Source organism: Pygoscelis adeliae, unplaced genomic scaffold (genome assembly GCF_000699105.1).
Source record: "Pygoscelis adeliae isolate BGI_AS28 unplaced genomic scaffold, ASM69910v1 Scaffold62, whole genome shotgun sequence".
Taxonomy (NCBI): Eukaryota; Metazoa; Chordata; class Aves; order Sphenisciformes; family Spheniscidae; genus Pygoscelis; species Pygoscelis adeliae.
In genome coordinates, this window is record NW_008824401.1 from 7800774 (window position 1) to 7823413 (window position 22640).

General features: G+C 44.2%; 1 protein-coding gene across 1 annotated transcript in view; it reads right to left on the reverse strand.

The window, feature by feature from the left end:
• ZNF423 (zinc finger protein 423) overlaps positions 1-22640 on the reverse strand; it is a 195164-nt gene that overhangs the window by 150547 nt on the left and 21977 nt on the right. The window contains exon 2 of the mRNA XM_009320300.1: positions 17670-17870. Within this exon, the coding sequence (XP_009318575.1) occupies positions 17670-17766 (97 nt within the window). The 5' untranslated portion in view covers positions 17767-17870. The remainder of the gene's footprint in view (positions 1-17669; positions 17871-22640) is intronic.

The window sequence follows — 22640 nt, forward strand, 5'->3', positions numbered from 1 at the left end:
AGTACTGGGTAGCAGACAAGCCTGTCCACTTTACTACTTCCAGAGGAACAGTTAGTCACTCCTTCCACCTATTTGCAGCAGCAAAATGAGAAAATGCTGCTCTTCAGCTTGAATAGTCATTTATTTCATTCAGAGAATCTAAGGATGCCTCTAGAAGAGCTATGATGCCCAAGTCATTATAGCTTTGCCTCTTACCATGATGCATTTTGGAAAATCTCGAGCCCCAGAACACGACAAGTGGAAGGAGAAGGAGGTAAATCACAGGGTGCTTCTTATTCTGACACGTGGTAGGAGGAAGGAGAGAGAAAATCCACTTGAGGATGGTGAGGGGGAATACAGGATAAGCAGGACAGCCAGCCCCGCCTTGACAAGCATGCAAGCGAGTTGGCTGCCTGCCCTTCCAGGATCTCCAAACACATCAAAGGCAAGAGGTGGTCACAGGCCACTAAGACTTCTTCCACTCAGAAGACCACTGATGTTAAAGGGAGGGTTCCCTGCCTCCTAAAAAAACCAAAATATCTTGCTAACACAGACTAGGAATATTTACTTCAATTTTCTGTTTCCTGTAAAACCAGAGAACATATACTTAACTTTCCTCTTCTGCAGATTACACTGAAAATGTCAGAAAACAGGACAAGCTAGCTTATAAATAATTGCAAAGCCCCTCCTGAAAAAGGTTGAGAGGGAGGTGGGATGAAAGCTCCCAGCCAGGAAAGCTGGGACTGCCAAGGAGCAGAACAGAATAAGGGCAAGGACGGTGTGTGATATCCCAGCTCCATCTGTATGCGGAAATGAAAGGCATTGAGGAAAATATCAGTGTGGGTTATGGCAGGCATTCCCAGGTGTGGGGAAATCCTCAGGGGAAGAGCACCATCAACAGAAAATACAGCAGACCTTATAAGAGACAGCTGACGTGGCAGATCCTACAAAAGCTTGTCTGCGGTATCTGAACATCTTTTGTTCTCTAGCCCCATTCTTTCACCTGGCAGCTCACAGATGAAAAGACCTGAGAGATGTTCCTGCCACAGGAGACTTTTCCTCAAAAGGCTGCTAAAAGGAGGAGGGACCAGGGTAATGCGGGGTACACTACAGGGGATGCGTGGCAGAGGAACCTTTACCCTTCTAATAACGACTCTCCTACGTTTCTGGAAATTCTCCCTAACCCTATCCCCTCGCTACCTGCAGAGTGATAACAAAACCAACATTGTCCACCAAGCCTCAATCTGAAGTGACTCATTTATTCTCAGGAGCTTTGTGTTCATTTTTTTCAGCCTGGCATCCTAAGAAAACAAGGTTTATGTGATCATATTGCCTGTCATATGTCTTAACTGTTTGTCCCTTCCTATTAACTTTTGAATCACACCAGACTGGGCATAGAGGGCTCGGAGAAAAATTGAGTTTCTCTTATAGAAATTGAGTTTCCGTAAGATTGGCGAACCTACCTTTGATTGGGTAGGACGGAGACCCCAGTTCATGTCTCTGCTGAGAGAAAGGCTAAGAACAGAGTCAGCACTTATCCCCGCACTTGGGCCTGTCCCAGGCAATCAGCACACATGTGCCACCCGGCCGACCAGCACAGCTCGTGCTGCTTCTTGTCCTGCTTGTAGACAGAGGATGGGAAGGGGAGGTGAGAGTACTCTATGGGGAATGGGGTCGGTGGGGGGCTGAGCTGGACTACTATGATGGAGAAACGCAACATCATAGCAAGTCCAGCCTCATATATAAGAAAACTTCTTTTCTGCCAAATTGCCTGTACCTTCATGATACATCATCAGAGACAAATGCCAATATTACTCAAGTACTCACTGAATGCGGTATGTAGCCACACACAAAACAGCAACTAGTTGGAGAGTTCATCCATTAGATTTGCTGCTACAAGTTCGTCTTCCCTTTTGCCTAAGTATGGCAAGCAACAGAAAAGTCACAGTGAAGTCACTTTATCTCCTAATGTTGCCACTTTCTAGGTCTGCACAATTAATGCAGGGTTTCTTGAAGCAAGTAGAAAGCCTGTGATGAATCAAACGTGAGTACTCTGGAAACAGTGCTCCCGTAAGACCGCAAGGCTTGGCTCTCAAGTGAGTTTGTGACATTGGTAAAAAGCAGCTCTCCGCCCCAAGTGTGCTCTGCAGGGGCGTTTTCCTATATCTACTGACCAAACTATTGATTTTTAAGGAAAAGTAAAAGAACAAAAAAAAAAATTGTCCCTTTTTCCTGTAGACCACATGATAAATTTCATTCGCCCCATCCTAACTGCTTCTAGTGACAGTGCAGTGTTTGTCTGAATTTTTAACAGATGTTTCTAAGTACTCTTGACCACTTCTCTCTCCTGAGGATTTCTGCAGTGGGATAGCTCTAGATAGCAATACAAACAAAGCCTGTAAGAGACTCTCGGGGATAAATCTGTAGACACTGCATCTAGGATGGGTGTGGGTATGGGTCCAAGCCTTATGAAACTTCGTAAATATCCTCTAAAGACTAGCAAGCTGGACTGACCCTGCCTGCAGATGTTTTTGAGCTTACCAGCCCCACAGTGAAAAGCAAGACAGCTTACAGATAACTGCAACACTCCTGAAATAGCCCAAGAGTGGGATTTAAACCAAAATTTATAAAAGCAGGAATATACTGGAGCAGAACAGAATAATGCAAAGGATGATGTGTGATGGTGTAACTCCATTTCAATTCAAAATACCAAAGACGCTGCGAAGGGGATCAATCTGGGCTGAGGCAGAATTTCCCAGATGTCAGGTTACCCTTGGGAACGAACACACTGGATTCAACTGACAGGTGCGAAGGTACTCATGCAGTCAGAACACAAATTGCTTTTAAAAAAAAAAAAATCTCTGCTTTCATTCTAAAAGAAAATGAGTATCTTGTGCTAATGCCTGGCAGGGACGCAGTGACATCTGCCTGAGTTTGTTCACGGCCTGAAACAATCAGCTAAAACATGAACTGTTGTTGCCACGCTTATGGCTGCTAGTCTACATTATCAAAATGTAACCATAGCTATTTCATACCAAAATTAAATCTATTAAAGCTATTGTCAGTGTTTCACAGCAGCTGAAACTGTTTTTTTGAAAGGTCAGTCTACTAGCTGGAGAGTGAAAACGAGCAAGAGGGCTGTGCCAGCCCTTAGGTTGTGGCTCCATCCTGCAGTCTGGTTTTGCATTCCCTTAAATGTCGGGCAAGAAGCGGCAGCGAGGTCTCGACGGAGCCCGACTGCCCTGCCAGCCGCAGGGGGGATGGACGGGTGGCTCCATGCCTGCGGGGGGCAGACAACAGGGCAGCGGGAAGCCGTGGGGCGAGCCCGGACGGGGCCCCACGCATGCCCCCACCACAGCACTCTGCACCTACTTCTTGCTGGGGCAGAGAAAGGGATGGCAGTAGAGGACACCACTTTTTTCAACCCCATTCAGCTTTGTGGCGGCTGTGTCATTCACAACAATACCACAGCCCTCCCCCACCCCCAGAAAAACCCATAAAAAAACCCAACCTGAGAACCACTTCCCCACAAATCGCTTAGCATAACTCCCAACACCCCCATCATCAGCACGGACCAAACGTTTGCTGTCATCTTCCGTATTAGCATTTCTGTTAACCCTTTTGTAAGATCATTTGACTCTGTTTCAAAATTCCTCATTCTGAAAAACACTTGTTAAATATTGGCCCTGACTGCTACACAAAGTGATAGCTTGGTAGTCATAACCCACAAGATATATTTAGCTTCACAAACTCATCATCAATGGATTTTGAAAGCATTGTAGCCAACAGACTGGAAACCACATGCAATACAAACACATAATAGAACTTTTAATGTGCAAAGAGACTAAACAAAAAGATCCTTGACCTTCTTGCTTTCCCTTGCATACCATTATCCCCAGCGAGACAGCAAATGGAATGACGTGGAGAGCAACAGCTACCATCAAGCAACTTTGGAAGCCAATTTCTACAGTAGTTAAGCAGTTAATGGCGTTAATCAGAATGATAACTTATTAAATTCTACATTTATGCAAATAGCATTTTGGCATATCACATAGAGACCTGAGTAGCTCGCCAGGAAAAGGTCCCAACATCTTTTAGATCTGCTGTTCTTTTTTTTTTATTATTTTTAATAATACCATGTAAAATAATGTCTGTGATGGTTGGCACATCAGAAAAAACCACACTTAAATAAAAAGCTGTAGTCACAAATTAATCTCCATCATCCCAAATAGATTAATGAACAAATTGTTTCATTCTTAACCTTTATGAAGCAGGGATTAATCTCTACAGCTAAGTCCAATCTCTGTCTTTATCTTTTTAACAAGAAGTTGACATTTCTTATAGACCTTCCTCAAACAGGCAACGTTTACTGAACAAGAAAATAGCAGATATCCCTAACTCTCTCCATGCTACAGTAGCTGGGGTATCTATAGCACAAAAATATAAAGCAACAGAGTAGTTTATGGCTATGACATGAAAGGACATTATCTGCGTGTGATGAGATGAATCAGGAAAACTGCAGTTCAGGGTAGGCAGAACTTACAGCAATCTTAGTTTCCTAAAGCCTGTGTGGAAAACTTACTGTTTTCCAAAAGAAATATCTGGCAACTTTTTGGCTCTGGGTCGCATTTAAATTCAACAAGGATGGAAGAAGCAGGGGATTGGATGAACAGCTATGAATTCCACTTCTAATTGCTTTCAAGATGTAAAAAAAGAATATCAAGATGTGCTTACGCACATCGTTTTCCCCTTTGTTGGTGCTGTTGTTTAATAGAATTAAATTCTGCACAGAATTTTACCCATTTATTTAGCTCATTCTCTGTCTTCAGGAAAATGAGATGGGAACCACTTGCTGCAGGATGTTGTGCAAAATGAGTTCACCAATTGAAATTGTACCTTTATTATGAAAATCAATAACATTGCTTATATACAAGCCCTAACTGTTGGCTTATTGATTAATATGTAAATATACATGTATCTGGGTACCTTCTCTTCGTTTGTGCAAAGCCTGCAACACAGAATGTTAAAATACCTCTGGAAAAAATAATTGGCCTTTTTTCTCCCCTTTGGGTACAAATTTCTGTTTTTAAATGAATGTGCAGGTTTCCTGTTGCTGCATGAAGCTTTTGTTTCAAAATACCATCACTGGCTAATTCTAGGTTTAATTAAAACAGAATGTTTTATATCACAAACACTTTTTGCTTTTTGTTTTTTTTTTACAGCATATATCTTCTTTACCTTAATGCGATTTCTGGCTATTAAGAGAAGGACTTTTTTTTTTTTTAAATTTAATGAAAGACTTCAAAGTTTTACAGCAACTCTCTTTATGGAGTCAACTTATGCAAGCACCGAAGCCTTTCCAGAGAAAACAGGATTCTCCCCACCTCCCTCTGGCTTTTCTCCCTACTGAATGCCATGGCCTGCGCTCAACCAAAGGAAATGAAAGACAGACTGAGACAACAGCATCACGTGGGTGAAGGTCAGATTGATTTTCAGCTGTGTGGTGCTGTTTTATCACCCTCAGGACAAAAGTTAAGCCCTTCATTTTTTTCATGTCTGCTTTAACAGAGCAACTTGTTTTTTCCTGAAATTTTGGTTGGGTTCCATACCACCAGAATTATCAAGGATAGCCTAATTTAAAACATTTGTGGAGATCTTCTTCCTCAGAGTAAAATCCAGAGCAGCCCACACATCACAACATTTCTATCCATGAGTTTCCTCTATTCCCTATATACAAATAGTGGCTCCTTGAAACTACTGAGGTTTCTACAGTGACATTCTCTGACAGCAAAAGAAGAGCGGGATGCAGCTGCTGGCTGCTCAGCAATGATCCTGGGCACGGGGAGAGGAGCATTTGCTATCTCAAAAGGGGCAGGTTCACAAACTGTTCTTGCTCCCCATCCTCCCTTCCTCCCTCCCTCCCTCCCTCTCCCCCCTACTCGGAGTGGCCAAGCTCTCCGAGAGCTGAGCCTCCCACCTGTCACTCAGTGATCCGGACATGCACGGCCAATTACTGTGGCAGCCGCTGGAAAAGCAGACAGTTTTGCTAACTCACATTGCACTTTTCCCAACTCCAGTACCACTTGCAAAATCACTCCCCCCAACTTGCAGTAAGGACCAGCTCTCCTCGTTTCTCTTTGAAGATGCTCCCCCAAAGTAACGATGTTATTTTCAATACAGCCAATTTTAACTAGTCAGGTCTTCAAAACTGAACTGATTATCATACAATGAAGCATTTTGTACATCACAGATATGCATGTGTATACCTAGTTATAGAGAGAAAGAGCATCTTCCCTCATGATTGCATTTACAGAGTTTACACTGGCCAGCCAGAAAACTCAGTATTCTCTCATTTAAGCTATAAAACAAGAAAATCCTGCTCACTTTCATTTTCTTTTGTTTTAAATTTTGGGTTAAAATTGCCTTATTTGTGTGAGGAATGCAACAGCATTGTGACTGCCTCCTAAATACGACAGTTTATCTTCCGTAAAAAGCAAGGAATACCATCTGCTTTATTTATGTGTACCAGAGGCTCTGGTCAAAATCAAACCCAGTTACACTGGATACCATTAAAACACCTAATGGAAAACAACTCCTACATGAAACAGCTCTTGTAAAACAAACCATGGCAGGTGTCTGTAAGAGAGGAAGGAGTAGAGAAGGGTTGTAAGGTGAGATCAAGCAGCTATCCAGGTTGGATGTGGATGCAGTCTGAATGCAAATTAAATAATTTGCTAGGTTTTGTGAACAAAGATTTGACTAACGCACGTCTTTAGCTCGTCTGAACCTAGCTGAGTGCCTCTGAAACAGCACATGGAAAAGTCTCATTTCTCACAGCACCTCGAGGAGATCTGCAGATGCTGGTCCCCATGGGACGGTTCAAGGAAGGCTCTGCACGTGTGTAGAGCCCCAGGGAAGAGCCGGCTCTGGGACAACGGACTAAAGAGCAACTGCAGCTGAGAGGAAAGGAGAAAACAGTAACACAGTGAGGTGTAACTTAAATGTATAAACTGTGAAGTGACTCAGTTACATGCGGGGCCAGGAAAGAGCAAATGCCAGCACAGCGTCAGGGAGAAGACTGCCGTGAGCAAGATGTGAAATGGTGGCAGTCCAGAAAGGAGCAAGCAAGGAAACAGCCTTCGAGGGGGGAGCCCACAGGGACAGCAGCACAGACAACGGGGAGAGGGAAGGGAAGAGAGCAGTCACCCCGAGAAGACAACCAGAAGAACTCACAAAAGCAAAATCCCATACGATGCAGAGACAGCCCACAAGCTGAGTATCATCATAAATGTTAAAAAACTGTCCTAGAGGCATGTTGAATTTTTGTCTAGTTTTGGCTTGGTTGGTTGCTATGGTTTATTGATGCAGATTGAACAATCTAATTCAAATCTGTTTAGACTACTTTTGGAGTCCAGTAAATCACCTGCATTCAGTTTTGCTCAGAGAAAATGAACACAGGTGTATATATTTATATTTCTGTAGACTGCGAGGTCATAAAGGGAATTTATTCTACTTACTTCTGTCTTTCCAAATTTTCTAATGAATAATTAGTAGATGTAGATTTCTAAAATGACCATTTAATATAATTTATATCAAATCTCATTTATTTTAAGAGATATCATTAAGTACAAAGTCTGCACGAGTGAACTGAGTTCACTGTAGAGGAAATGACTGGGAATTACATTCAAAAATCTATTCAAATGTTTAATGTAACAGATTCCCTGGAGAAGACAAAAGCAATGGGCTTCTTCAGCCTTTCCTTATGTCCTCCTAGGAAGGCTAACAGTAATTGAGTAGCAACATAAGGAGGAGCCAAAAAGTCTTTCACCATTACACTGAGAAAGATTTTCAAGGAAGCCTAAAGAAGAGATGGACCTACATGCCAAAAAAATGGTGCTTTCAAGAGGAAGCTCGCCCCCACGGCTACAGGCGTCACCAGCAACAAAACCCACCTGGATTAAAAACCTTGGCTCTTCCACCAATTTTCTGCATGTCATTAGGCAAATTGGTGAAGCCACAGTTACAGTCATTTTCATCCAAAATAACTCAGGCTGTTAAGGGGGAAGGTCTTGAATTCTCCCCCAAACCCTGACCTCTCGTCCCCCTTATGTTGACATAAGGCTTGTGCAGCTCCATAGGGCACCAGATCCGAGAGCTGCGCAGACTAAAAATTAATCATTTTAATTGCCAGCAATGTCGGCTCCCAAAGACAACACAAACCTTGTACCAGCATAAGGTAGGAGATGGAAGGAAGGAAGGAATACCCCTTCCAGGAACAGTCAAAACTTAAGCCAAATTAGGGTGACTTCTTCTTAATTCCATGATGATAAAAATAAGAACAGTACTTCCTTGTGTCATAAAGGAGATGCTAGTCTAAATGTTTAAAGATTGCAAAGTGCTCAAATGCCCTAGGAAGTATTTAACATGAACAGACCAAGTGAAAGCCCCAAATCAATTTTTTTGTTAGTTAAGACAATGAAAGCTCGTTGTAATAAGCAAGAAGCTTGAAAAACTTTACCTATATTTAATACACATAACTTAAATTTTTGCTGAATATATTTTCAACAATTTTGAATTATTGAAATATGAATTATTATATGAAATTATGAAATCTCTTTAAAATTCACCTTACTATTAAAAACACCTATTAAAATTACTTAAATGAAACAGCATTCAAAAGGTACATACTTGTTGCCAAAGCTTTGAAGAAAGTCAGAAGCTGCTTAGACCTCTGGTGGAGGTCTTCTGATGTGCAAACCCAGCTTGGAGAGCAACAGCCTCTCCAGTAGATGCAGGAAAAATATTTGCCTTATTCAATTTATTTGAGTGGTTCAGTCCAATAACGAGTTTGTTCAGAACAGAGAAACTATTTGGCAGACGATCGCTAATTTGCTTCTTGCCAGCCCACAGTAAAGAAAGGTGTGAGACCCCTACGGAGAACGCAGGCACATGGTTGAGGTTGTCCACGGGAGGCCGCATACCTTAGTGGATCCATCCTGCTCACAAGGGACTGCTGTGCTGCATGGGTGCGGGTTGCCGGCCGGCACGGAGGACACTGAGCAGCCCTCCCTCAAGTCGGCAATTGAGGCAGGCTGAGCCCTGGGCTCCCGGACCAGGGAGGCCATGCAGAGATGCTCCAGCGAGCGCTCCCAAAGCCAGCCAGCTGAAGAGGACCAACCCATGCTGGCACGTTTCCCTAAAGCCAGCCGGCACCAGGGGGTGGAGGCTGCTTTCTGGCTTCCCCAAGCCTGGAGCACAGTTAATAACATGCCAGCTGTATCTGCAGACAAGCCAAGTTTAATGAGGCTACAACAAAAGCATTCAAATATGCACTACAGAACTTCTGTGGGGATTTTTTCTAGAGCTTGTTTTAAAAAAATGAAAGATAGGAATTCTTGACAATGTTTGTACACACACTTCCTTTATTTTTAATTGATTTTTAGAAAAACCCATTTATATTCTACAAATTCAGAGAAATCAACATTAGAAATACTTTTTTAATCCCACTACTTCCAACAGCAAAATTATGTTGTGTGATGAGTGCTTGAAATGCACTGCTGGTTGCTTTTTTCTTAATAAACATTGAAGTCTTAATTGTTTTTCCTTTACATGGCCAGACACCATCTTTCCGTCTGCCAGGTCTTCACACCAGGACAAGTACTATCCCTCGCCTCCTGCTCTGGAACCAGGACAGACACACAAACGTGACCACATCTCTAGCTCTAGTGATGAAGGAGATACCTTACCCACTCGCTGTCCTATCAGCCATACTTTACCATGTGCCTCAGTCTCTTACTCCGGGTCAAGACGCAGGAGGTATCAGTAAGAGGATTGCAAATATGGATTTGGAGACAGTGGAGGGGGCAGCAAAAGAAGTCTGCTCAGGCATGAGTGGGTGAATAAGGTGGAAAAGGGGCAATCGCTCACTGTCTCCTCCACCAGAATAACCAGAAGGTGTCAAATGAAAGCAGGTGACAAAGCTGAAGTGAACAAAAGGGGATACTTTTTCCCAATGCATAATTGAACTCTGGGTCCCCACCACGGGAAATGCTAAATGCATACCTTGCTTCAACAAGAAACTTCAAAATGGAAATTCAAGGAAGAACATTGTCTGAGGAATTTAAATAAAAAGCACCAAGAAGTTCCAGATAAGTTTGCTGACAGCTAGGAGCATATTTTGGGGAAACAGTGCTATGGAACCATCAGGCTGGCTCAATATGGCCATCCTTATACAAAGACTACTTACCTAATGGTCTGCTAAGGGATAGAGGAAGAAATCAGGAAAAAAAGCAGACTTTCAATCCACTTCTCGTTCACTGCTCACACCTGCAGTCTGAAGATCTCGACGGCTCTGAATCTGCCACGGCTGTTGATATGACCAACACGGTTTTGTTCCTCAACAGCCCACAGGAAGGCAATGTGCGCCCTTCAGCAGCGCCCTAGCCACAAACAATCTATGCTCTTGTCCATCTGAGACAGGACAATCCCAGCACATCCTCCACTGAGCTCTCTAAGGCGTTATTAAAGGCCATTTTATAACAAGCATGCATCTGTTGTAGTCTCCAGGCTATCCTCACTGAAATTTCTGAATTGAGTTTCACATATTGGGTTTTGTGTACAACGCCCTGAATGCTGGGACCTGCTTAGGGCAGCAGTGACCCTCCTTCCTGCGGGCACGGCTGCTCTTGCAGCACTCGGCAGGTTCCAGCCCTGGAAGGAGCCCTTCTACTGCAAGCCCTCCCTCCTCTTTTTCAAAAAACATTTATTATTTACTTAGATTTCTATAATACTGAGAAACAAACGTGCCCTGTGCAAACCCACACGATACTACTCCCTCTGCTGTAACATGACAATGGATTATCCTTTGCAAACAGAAATCTGAAGTGGAGGGAGAAGGGGAGGTGGATCTTGGGCACCCCCAGCACCCCAGAAGGGTTGCATGAGCCCTGGGGTGGTGCAAGGGGAAGCCAGACGGGCTCCAGTTCCCAAACGCAGGTCCTGCCACATGTGGGAGCTCTCATGGCCGGCACCTAGCAGCTAAGCTCTTGCTTCACAGCATTTGGGGTGCTTCGGTCTTTGTTCATCTCCCCATTTCTGATGCAGCAATGTATCAGGAGGTGAGAGTGGTTTTTGAGACAGCCAAGTGCCAAACTGTTCAAGACCTCAAAAGGACATGTACTTTCTTTAAGAGGTATCGTTTAAAACATGCACCCACTTCCTCTTCTATCCATTTTCAGGTATGCCTGTGCTTACTTTGCAGACTACATTTTGAACTAGATAAAAGTGGATAAAAGAACTCAATTAAAGTAGCAAGAATGAAACAGTCCCTTGCCAATACAAGCACACTAATGTGTCATCCTTAGCTCCTCACTGGGCCATATGTTTAAAAATGACAGGGAAAACGTTATTCCTGTGTGAAAAACATATGCTGCTTAAGGAAAGACATCATCATTGCTAAGAAATGTTTGTGCAGCCTCAGAATGCATAGCCGGGCCATCCACGATGACTGCTGGCTATGTGGAGGCTGAGAAAAGGGTAGGGATAGCTCATTACCTCCCCTCCTGCCAGGGGTTTTGGTTATACGCAACCAAACTGCTCACAGCCGTGCTGGCAGCGCTCCTATCTGCACGCGCAGTGCCTGGTGCTGCCTCCCTTGCCACCGTCCCCAGAGGGACCCCGCACAAAGGTGGCAGTGGCGATTTGCAGGGGGCGGTGCCTGGCGCACTGGCACGCTCTTATCAGCAAGCACACTTCCCGGTTCCTCGCGCCGGCTCCCGAGCGGCTGGGGATCTGCCGTGGGCTTGCCGCTGTGCCCCTGCTGCGGGAGACCCTCTGTGAGGCCGCAAAGCAAATCCTGAGCTGGGTGTTTATGGCAAGCAAGCATTGTTTTAAATTCACGTGTCCCGTCCCCCCCGCAAACCCTTACAGGCTCTGGCACGCCTGCGGAGTCCAAGAGACAGCCAGAAAAACAATTGCTGAGGCTCAGCCCCTGCTAATGCCTCCCCGTGCCGAAGGGCTGAGCACAGGGCTGCGTGCCCCAGCTGGAGCAGAGCAGCCCAGAGGTCTCACCTACCTTCACCTGCCGGACGATGCTCCGATCTGCCGGATAAGCAATGCTGTTAGGAAGCATAACACTTTGCACAACTTTCACAAACATATGCAATACATTAAAGGCTACACTAAAAGCACCTTCGCAGGCAGCCCCCACTCATGCCAAACACCCTGCGTGGGTGCAGAACCAGTGGTGGCGGCCGGTGTGCCAGGCAGCACCGCAGCTCTTGCTGGCCCGCGGCAAGTGGCAGCTCAGGAAACACATTGCACAGGATGCGCTGCAAAACCACCGTATTAGCAAAGGTTACCATATGCCTTGTCATTAAATTTGCAACTGTGCTTCTGTTTGACTTCAGATCCAAATTCAGATACAGGAATACGCTTTATGTTCTACATGATAAATACATATTTCACTGAGCACCTGCGTGGAAGGCTAGGCAGCCCAGCACACTGATTTTCTGGTATATGTAGGCAGAAGTTCTGGAAAGAGCCTCCTCGCAGGCTGGGTGGGAACCTCCAGGTAAACTCAAATGTCACCTGCGTGACAGCAGTCAGGGGAGCTGGACCCCGAACCATCCAGCCAAGCGTACCCCTGCAATAATCTGGGGTTTCGGAGCTCTCAGCACTGACGGGCACAAATAGTGACTACAGGGAGACATGCGAAGTGCCCGGGCACTGCAGCCAAGGCGGCTGCCCGAGCCCTTGGGAGCCCTGCTGCCCCTGCACCTGGAGAGGGGACGCCTGGGACAACCTAAGGACAGAAGCCTGTGCTTGGAGCCCTCCAAGTGATTTACAATAAAAACACTGCCCCGGTGCCCATTTTCAGATCTAGACAGCGAGAACTGAGGACTCCAGGGAAAATCCATGTTTTTACAGTTTGTGATACTACTGAGCTTTTCTGGTGCCAATTTTAAAACATTGCTACAACCTCTGGAAAGATGGAAAACTGCATTTCAGCATGACAATGTAGAAAAGAACAAAAAAGGAAACTTGTTATTTTTTTTAGCTTGAAACACTAGTCAGGTTAAGAGAAAGGAGCAGAATTCTGGCAAGGACAAGAGCACTCAAACTGAGCCACAACACAAGAATTAGGGCCAGTAGGTCATTAGAGCCACAGCTGTATAAACTAGGTGTATAATTAAGTTTCCACACTGCTTTTTCACAACTGTATTTCAGTTTCTTTTGTGGAGGATGATCATTAATTTAAGGAAGCAACAACAGCAGCAACAAAAAGACAGAAAATCTCTGACTTGCCAATCAGGTGCAACAAAAGATTAGAATTTTGGGGAGGGCTAATTTTGGAAATACATGTAAGAAGTCACTCTTTGTCAGTGGGAAGTACAAAGTGCCACCTGACAAAAACATACATGAGATGTCACTTGTTGACAAGCTGCCATATATGGTTTTCTGGATAAGCATATACAGTTGCATGGCAATTATAATTCTCGTAGCAGGTGAAATACAAGAAAATGCAAAATTATACACTAGCATGAAACAGTTATAATACCTCATTTCAAACGTAAGCCTAGTGTACAAGTTACAGGGCATTTAAAAGGAGCAACTGCAAGACTTTAATTATAAACTAGTTCCTACCGTACAGTAGTTTAGAAAAATCAGCCGCTTCCAAGCTGGCAATATCCATATATAGCTCTGCTGCTGTTTGAAACAGACAACCTGTAAAGTTATCAACAACAGAAGAGGACCTCATGAAATGCTCAGAGACCCCACCGTAACCTAATTCTGTCCACTTCATTGATGAACTAATTTGCTTTAAAACACTCTACATTCAGTTGAGAAACTGAAGAAAAAAGTTCAATTCTGACCCATGGGAGGAAAGGGGCAATATGGGTGGATGAAGCAAAAATAACACAATAAAATACTGGAGCTAAACCCAGGCTAATGCAGGTGGATTAAAACACACAAGCAAAATGGCAAATCTCATGGCTTTTTAGCCACTTTTCATCAGACAACAAACAACTCGGCATCAGCCACCAGACTATGATATATTGCAGAATAGTTGCTTGATGTATGCAGCCTCTGGTTCTGGCTGGAGGACACGGTAGTTTGTAACTCCACGTGCAATTCTTTACTCTTGTCACTAATGCTATAAGATAGCATCATGCTGTAACACCTAAACTGTAACAGCAGTGTGCAAAAAAAACGTGTGAAAAAGACTGCACGTGATGCTGATGGCAATTACTTGGTCTTCTCTAGTTATGGGGACATGGGATACCATTGAGTTTTAAATTAATTTTAAAAGCTTAACACATCCAGTGTATACACTAGATGTGTTTGTTTATTCTCGGAGCATTTTTCAAGATGCTCGCTAGTTGTTTAAGACATTATTTCCAGGACTGCTGCAGGAGAGCTTATTTGTGGGGGCAAGCTGGGAGACAAGGGAAGACATGAGCCGGTAAGGAAATGTGATGTTCTTTCAGTACCAGCTGCCCCCATTTAGACCCTTTTCAGATCCCCGTAGACACTGGAAACCTACAACCGGCAATCACAGACATCAGTCATGAGCAAAAGGTATAAAAGGCACCTAATTCTGTCAGAAGGAGAACATCTCTACTACACTGACATCAAAAGGAATGCCACGCACTTATGCTACCAGAGATGTCTAGATTTCAGCAGTGTTTTGTCCTCAAAGAAACAAGTCTGAAATACATGAAAAAGCAGGAGGGGAAATGGCTGTTTGTTACCTCCTTACATGTCAAAGCAGCTGTGTTCAAACTGTATTATAACTTCAGCACGCCATAATGAATTTCTAAGGGATTCCAGTGAAATAGATGGTTTAGCCTATTCTTTGGAGTGATCTCTTGTAATCCTGCAACACTCCTGAGCTACGATACCTTCCTAACTTCAGTATCCCAAAGGAAGTCATTAGTTATGTTGTATTATCAGCCTGGTGATATTATCACTATAAATATTACCTGTATTGATCTGGAGCCACGTAGACACAACTGAAAACCCTGCTTCAGATTAAGACATGAAAACCTAGCTCGCCAAGGGGTCAGGCACTGCATTACAACCTTAAGATGCGTCAAGCAGGCATTATAGGCAAAAGGAGTGCAGGGTAACTAAGGACACAGTCAAATAGCTTATTTTGTGGGGTAATATCTTTAAAAATACCACACTTCCTGATGCAGTCTTAAGATTTTCACCCTGGTGGTGCAAGTGTTTTCAGATGAACTAACAAAGATGTGCGTTTTGCATGCTTTGAATGAAAATTCTTACGGCTATCCAACAAACTGGTGGGTCTGAAAGGGTTTTTTCCTGAAGGTAAGATATGTAAATATCAAGCAATATTCCAGCCTGTCTTCATGGAGACGTTCTCATTCCAGAATATATGAGTCCAATCTTCCTATTTACTTTAAATCACTTCAGGACACCAGATTAAACTAAATGGAAAACAGGCACTCTTGTTCTGGAACAAGGATATCCTCACATGGAGATAATTAGCACCTATCCCATGTATATGCAGATGGTTATATGGTGCCTTTTTATGACAAAATGTCTTTGTAAATCATCAACACATGTGAAGACAGTAAAAGAAGATGAAATTACGCTACCTGCAATCAAAAATTAGCAATGGGAATACTAACAAATTATTTTCATAGGTCCCAAAAAATACAATTTCTTTTTCTTAGTCTCACTAACAGAATACTACATTGAGGATAAATAAAAACTGAGGTGTGAAAACACTGACTGTATCGATATGAATAGAATTTCCAGATTGCTACATTTTTATGTATATTTGTCTCAGGAAAAAAGTTGCTCCTTTTCATAGTGCTGTTGGTCAACATCATAACCTTACGTTCCTCCTCTGGAGTCCCCGCCAGCAGCACCCACTCCCCTCTGCCTTGCTCCACTCCCCCAGTTGTGCCATTACAGCTGTTCTGGGGGACCACACAGTGAACCAGACCCAAGCAAAGACCTGGGGAAAAAACAGCCTTTCTTTTGGTGTTTGGTACACCCCCAGCACCAAGTGTACCAGCACAACTTAGGAGACAGGGCAGAGATGGAGCAGCGGCCGCCCAGGGACAGCCACTGGAGAAATGCCCTACGGCTGCACGGCTGCCCGCCCACCCTGGCAGGATCCTGCCTGTCCCACTCCCCATATGGGATGGCGTCGGGAACGACTTGTCCCTGCAACCGCTCCTTTGGAAAGGACCAGTGCCCACACGGGCTGTGCACCTCGCCTTCCAGTTTGGAGAACAAGGATTTTTCTATTCAATGGCATTTTCTTTCTTACTACCCTGCAGTAGAGTACAAAAGTCATTTGCAGAAGTCTCAGGCCAATGCCATGGCTGTCGGCTGGCCAAGAAGTGATCCTGCGAGAAGTAGCCTTTCAATTTTATGCACTTTCAAGTTCGCAGCCTACATAGTGTTTAAACTAGAGCACAGAGCAAGGAGCCCTGGGGGCAATCCCTATCCACCTGCAGGTTGGGGAAAAGCCCCAAAGTCCCTCTGTCCTTCCTCCCAGCAAGCAGATAGGAACGAGAGGCGGGGTGACCTCATCTCCACAGACCAGAGCGAGAGAGGGGAGGATGCTCTCGGTGTGGGACTCAGACTGAGCCGAAGCCCCCGCCTGACTCTCCCTCCCTTGCTGTACTCCGTTTCCCATATTTTTCCTTGGCTGAGCATCATTTTACTTACGCTCAGAAAGAAGAGCAGAAAACACAGACTAATTACCAAATTAAGTGGCCAGGGAGGAATACACACTCAGGGGAAAGAGGATGGGGTATTGCTGCACCAGAGGAGAAACTAACCCTTCTGCCCTCTGCCAGCCTTGACCTATACATCTGCCATAATAGCAACTGCCTAAAAATATTTTAGATGAGTACAGAGGAAAAAGTGATGGCAGAGTATTAATTCCAGGAAGGTGAAGAATGAGAATTTCTGATTTAAATACATATGAACGTATTCTGCGCTCCCCCTCCTAAGATTTTATTTAATATTTGGTAAACTCTGCAAAGCTTTTTACTACCCCCTTATATCGGCTTAGCATGCCCTGCAGAATACCGGCTGCTACTGCCGGCCATGCAAAGGCAGCCGTGTAAAAGCAAGACATGTTGCAATTGTTCACACCAATGCTCTGAGCTTGTTCTTACTTTACAGAAAGTAAAATCAAGATCAGCGTAGGCTAATGCTGTCCTCACTTCCATAAAATTCAAAAGGCGATGCAATAATAACCTAGGGAGAATAGTGTATTTTTAGGGTGGGATTACAAAACTCACACTATGAATTTTAATCTCCGAAATCATCATGTTCTTTTATGGGGTTCAGAGGCCTTTCTTCCTGGGAGTTTTGCACACTTCAGTCATTTAACTTTTTTAATCTTCCTACATTTGGAGAGAGAGGGAAAAATACCCTGCCTGAAACTTTTAGCATTAAAAAAAAACCCACAACATTTTTGTCTAACGTAATTACTGACAGTTTCCAATTGGAAAGCTGTTGCTTTTATTTTAATTTTATTAAAGGAGTGAACAAAGGCTACCCAAGGCACCACAATAAAATTACATTAACTGTAAAATTACATTATTAATTCTTTAATCTCACTTGAGGCCTCAAGCTGTTGCTATGTCCAATTACCCAGCTAACCACCTGTCAGAACTGTAAAGCTAGTTTAACATTACCTCCAGGACAGTTGTGTGCCCTGTGTTCAGTCAGGTCTGCCAGTGAATCGAAGTCCTGCTGACAGTTATCGCAGGTGTAAATTGACTCATCCTCCATGTCTTCATCTTCCTCATTTCTCTCTTCCTGGCTCGTCACACTGTTCCTCTCTTCCAGGGCCCGACTGTCCTTCGCTTCGCTCTCCAGCTCTCCTCCCAGGCCACCTGCCAACAGCAAGAACATCCTCTAAGTTTGAGAGGTCTGAAAAATAAGAGCTTTAAGAAGGATGTTGCACTTATTAAGATACATTTAATTACAGCAGCTCTCACATTATTCCCGACACCTTTCATTGTATTAATGTGGTTTTTATATCATGCGGTGCAACAATTCTCTACTGTATTCTCTGCCGCTTAGTGCGAATCCTGCAAACACTCTCTCCTAATCTTCTCTGGTGGGTGTATAGCAGGAGCCTCTCTCTGTCATATAAAGTTGTTAGTGTTTTATCACTTAACCAGATTCTCAAAGCTTTAAAAATTGCCAAGATTAATTACAGCCCGCAAAGAAAAGGCATGTGCTGAATTTTAATTCTCAACACTCTCCTCTCCCCGCCGCCTCCAAGCCCCAATATTAGTAACAACAAGAAAAAAAAATGATCTAGCTGAAGACCCCCAAAGTACACGTATACCCCAGGACATGAGAGGTCCGGCTGAACTAATGAGAGGCACTTTGCTGGGCAGATGAGCCTTGCGTTGTGCCGACCTAGCTGGTAGCCGACAGCATTGCCATCTGACCTTCAGGTCTCTCAGATATTTTTTATCTCCAGCTGTGACCAGAGTGTGGGCTAGCACAAACATCTTTGCCAAAAACCCCACAAGTTTTCATGTGCATTAGTGTACAAGGAGACTGAGCTCTCTGGCAGCTCCAGAAACACCCCAGTGCAGGGGGGGCCGTGCACCCTGGGGCCATGCAGGTGGCAGCTCCACGCACAGGGCAGCTGGCTCTCAGCTGGCAGTGGGGTGGGAGGCACGGGCAGCTGGCCACAGTCAGACCCCTCAGCATGCACTCAGCAGCCTGTCATGAGGGATGGGCTTGCAGTCACATCCTCATGACGCCAGGACACCCCCCTTGGCCACGGTGGCCATCCAGACATGTCTGAAGCCAGTCGTGCCCAATGGCTCCATGCAGCACTACGGCCAGCCCTCACTTGGGCTCTCCAGAGAGGCAGCAGAGGTGAAAAAGCCTTTCCAAGTCCCTGTTGCCCTCTCAGCAGGGAAAGCATCCGTTAGATACGCTGGCCACACTGACCAGGCTTTGGTGACCGGCTGAAACAGAGATGCCTGCGCCTCTTCCGCACGCATGTCCCACCAACATGGGTGATACAGCCACAGGTGCTACACCTGCACCATTTCACCTGCCTCTGCAAGCACTCACACACTCTGAATACACCCTGTTAGTAAGATGGGAACATTTGAGAAATCATCCAGCAAAGTGAAATGGAACCGCAGACTCTTCCAGCAGAAGAGATCCTCCCGCACCGTGCGCCGGCTGACCCCGAAAGCCCGGGAGCTGCTCGAGCCAGGCAGGAAGGAGATGCCACCTTGTTGGTTCGGGATGCATTTGGGTTTTAAGCCATTAAGGAAACGCCAGCGAACAGAGAGATGAATTGTTTCTAAAATTAGATCAGTGCCAAAAAGATTATGGGCAACCAATGCTGAGAACATGAAACAAAGCTGAAAAATAAAATTTATTAAAGATGAAAACTGGTTATCACAAGCACCGCAATTCAGACATACACGTTAGTAGGGCTCTGCTACCACTATCCAGCCAGAGCACATTTTATACCACCTTCTGCATTGCACACGATAACATAAATCAACTAGTGTAAAATCCTCTGCAGTCTTCCATGGAGCACTCCTAACATGACGTACCCTTCGAATTGCAATGGAAATATTAAAAATCAATGCCTGCTTGTGGTGTATCACAGCATCCCTCTTAGCAATTAACTGATCTGCACATTTTCAGGTTCTTTTACTGTTAAATTATACATACCTTTCTACTATAAAATTTCCATTAAGGGCTAGATATAATGTTCGTCTTAACAAATCAGATATGCCACTCACACAGCGGTAATGAATTTAAGGATTTGGTTATAAAAAGTATCACTCACTAAGCTCTCCATATTGTAAGTCATCATCTGTACTATGTTTATTCAATAAAATGCTGTTTGCTGAACCTCATGCTTTAGAGACTCTTCCTTAAATAAAAATGTACTGCAATGAAAAAACACGATTCTGGTTCTCTTTATACTACTACTTCACCAAATAAGTTATGTTTGAAGCTATGCTAGCTTTGCTTTACTTCACACATAATTTAATGTACATATTCAAATTATTACTTCCATTCTGTCATATTTACTTGGCCCACCTTTTTACAGCCTCTCATCCCAGACTGCAATCACAAACACTTTAGCTCATTCAATCTTTTTAAAGCCTGTATGTCCTGCAGACTTCATAGTTAATAATCAGAATGTCAACTCTGGTTTTATAAGACAGAAACCTATAAAAGTAATCCAAATTTAACCTAAAGAACTGTGGCCTGCTTCCATGCCGCCTGCCGACGGAGACCTCGGAGAAGCACTTCTGAACTGACTTTGCCACAACTTGAAGCAGAAAGTTTTTAGGCAACTTCAGGGAGGTTTAAGGGACCTTCGCTAATATTTTTAGCAGAAATACTCTTTTGACAGTTAACCTAAAGACCAGCTGATCTGGTGAGTACACTGTGACAAATTCATCCTTGGTTTTACTCCAACACTTCATGACTACACCAGGGATAAAGCTGTTCGACCGAGTCCAACAATAACAAATAATTTAGCACACTGCTTTAGGAAAAATAAATTGTACAATGTGAGATAAGAAAATAGATTCCTGACTGCAAAGCAAAATTCCAGAAACATTTTTTAATTCCCTGTTGAATGGGAAATCTGATCCTCTAGGCAACTTTTCAAAAGCTTCGTTGCTTGACAGAGTTGTATGTCAAATAACACAACAGTGAATCTTGCATAAATTATTTAGCAAATGCAACATTGCTTTAAAATGAGATTTTTTTTTTCTGTTTTCAGCGAGTTGAAGGAATTTTACATGTCTGCCACGCCTCACTATTACTGTCCTTTGAATAACATGGTCTTCAGATTCCTCTGCCGAGCCGCATGCTTGGTACTTGCCTTGTAGAAACCAAACACCGCTGAGAAAAATCTGGGGTGTTTCTTGGGTTTTTTGACCTTCATCTCCACTATTTTGACCATGAGCTGCCAGCAGGGCGTGTGGGGAGCAGGTGGCCCCAGGGAGACACTAGCTCCTTGCCCAGGGGAGCGAAACAGCCAGCGAGCACCAGGGCGGTGATGGGAATGGGTGGTCCATCCAGCAAGGAAAAGCTTCAAAAGCAGCCCAGCTGCTCCCGCAGTGAGCTCAGTTTCCCTGACGAGGACAGCAGGCCGCGAGCATTCCTCAGGAATTCATTTCTGAGGAGTTTTGCTGTAGTAGTTCACCAATTTAACCTGCAATTTTCCTGCTGGCAAGAACTGCAGGAGCATCCTGTCCCAGCGCAGCTGGGCAGGACGGGTGCATGCAGGCACAAGCACACCGCCGAAGGGTTTTGGGTCACCATGGGCACTGCTGGCACCGAGAATGGAGCAGGTGTGATTTTGGAGCTGGACCTGGCTCCGAGGGGACACATCCGTGCACTACAACACAAAAGGGCTTCTTGGTGGCCAGAGCCAACAGCACCTTCTGAAGTCTCCAAAGATCAGTGGCTACCTTGTAGCATCAAGCACAGATACGTGTATTAACTGACACAGCTAATTTTTAAGATGGCTTTGGAGATTAGTGAACTTAATTCAATAGTAAGTAGTTTCTATCTAGATTGCTAAAAAAAATAACAAAAATAACTGACCTGCAAGGAATTTGTACAGGGAACGCCTCTGTGAAAGCGGCACAGCACCACGGGCACACAGCTCCCAGCTGGAACCGGGACATTTGTGCCCAGCACAAGGATATGGCCAAACATCAGCAGAAGGGAGCTGCTGGCACTGCGTCTTAGGATAAATGATTGCTAATTAATTCTAAAGGGAGGGAAAAAAGCCTCTGCATTTCACAAAAATGTTATTAGTAGTTTTTAAATGAACCTGCCATCTCTAATGATGGCTTTAACAATTTTCTTGCAAGAAAATGTCTTACTCAAGAGAGGATACAATTTGAGAGATCAGCCTTGAAAGTACACCTTGCTCTACCTGAAATGTCAGGAAACAGGGTTGGGGGGCTTTTTGGTTTTCTTTTCTTTTTTTTCCTTCCCCCCGCCCCGTAGCACAGTGGAAGGCCTGCAGGGCTTTACACAAGAAGAATATTTTACCCTATGACCTAAACAATCTGGCCAACAGTCAAGAATATGTTATTCTAATTGCCACTAAAGTTAATGTTGTTAATGACTCTTGTTTTTTTTCTGTAAAAGCCAGCTTGTGCTTTAGAAAGTTACTGTTTCAAAGGGGACATATGAAGAATTGGGAGTGTTCCTGCCTGACTTGGTAGTCCAAGGAATGTGGCAAACTTGGCAAACCTGGAAAAGTGAATCCCCAAAGGTCCGGCTTGAAAGTTACAGTCAGTAGAAATGCTTTCTGAGCTGTGTTCAAAACAGCTCTGTTACAGGAACAACGTGCTCCTAAAGCCAAATATTTGAAAACGGATTACATGTACCATGTTCAACTCAGGCCTTACTGAAGTCAAGAGCAAATTTCCACTTGCTTCAGTCAGACCAGGATTTATGGCACCGCTGCCAGGCTGGGATTGTGCTCGGAGCTGAGTGCAGCAGAGCCTCAGCCCTTGACCACAGTGCAAGCCCAGCTACGATGGCAGCAGCAAAATGCTCTGGGGACTTCAGCTAGCAATGCAGGACTGAAAACACAAGAAGGTCAGAGCCACACTCCATCAAGAGTTGTTTCTTTA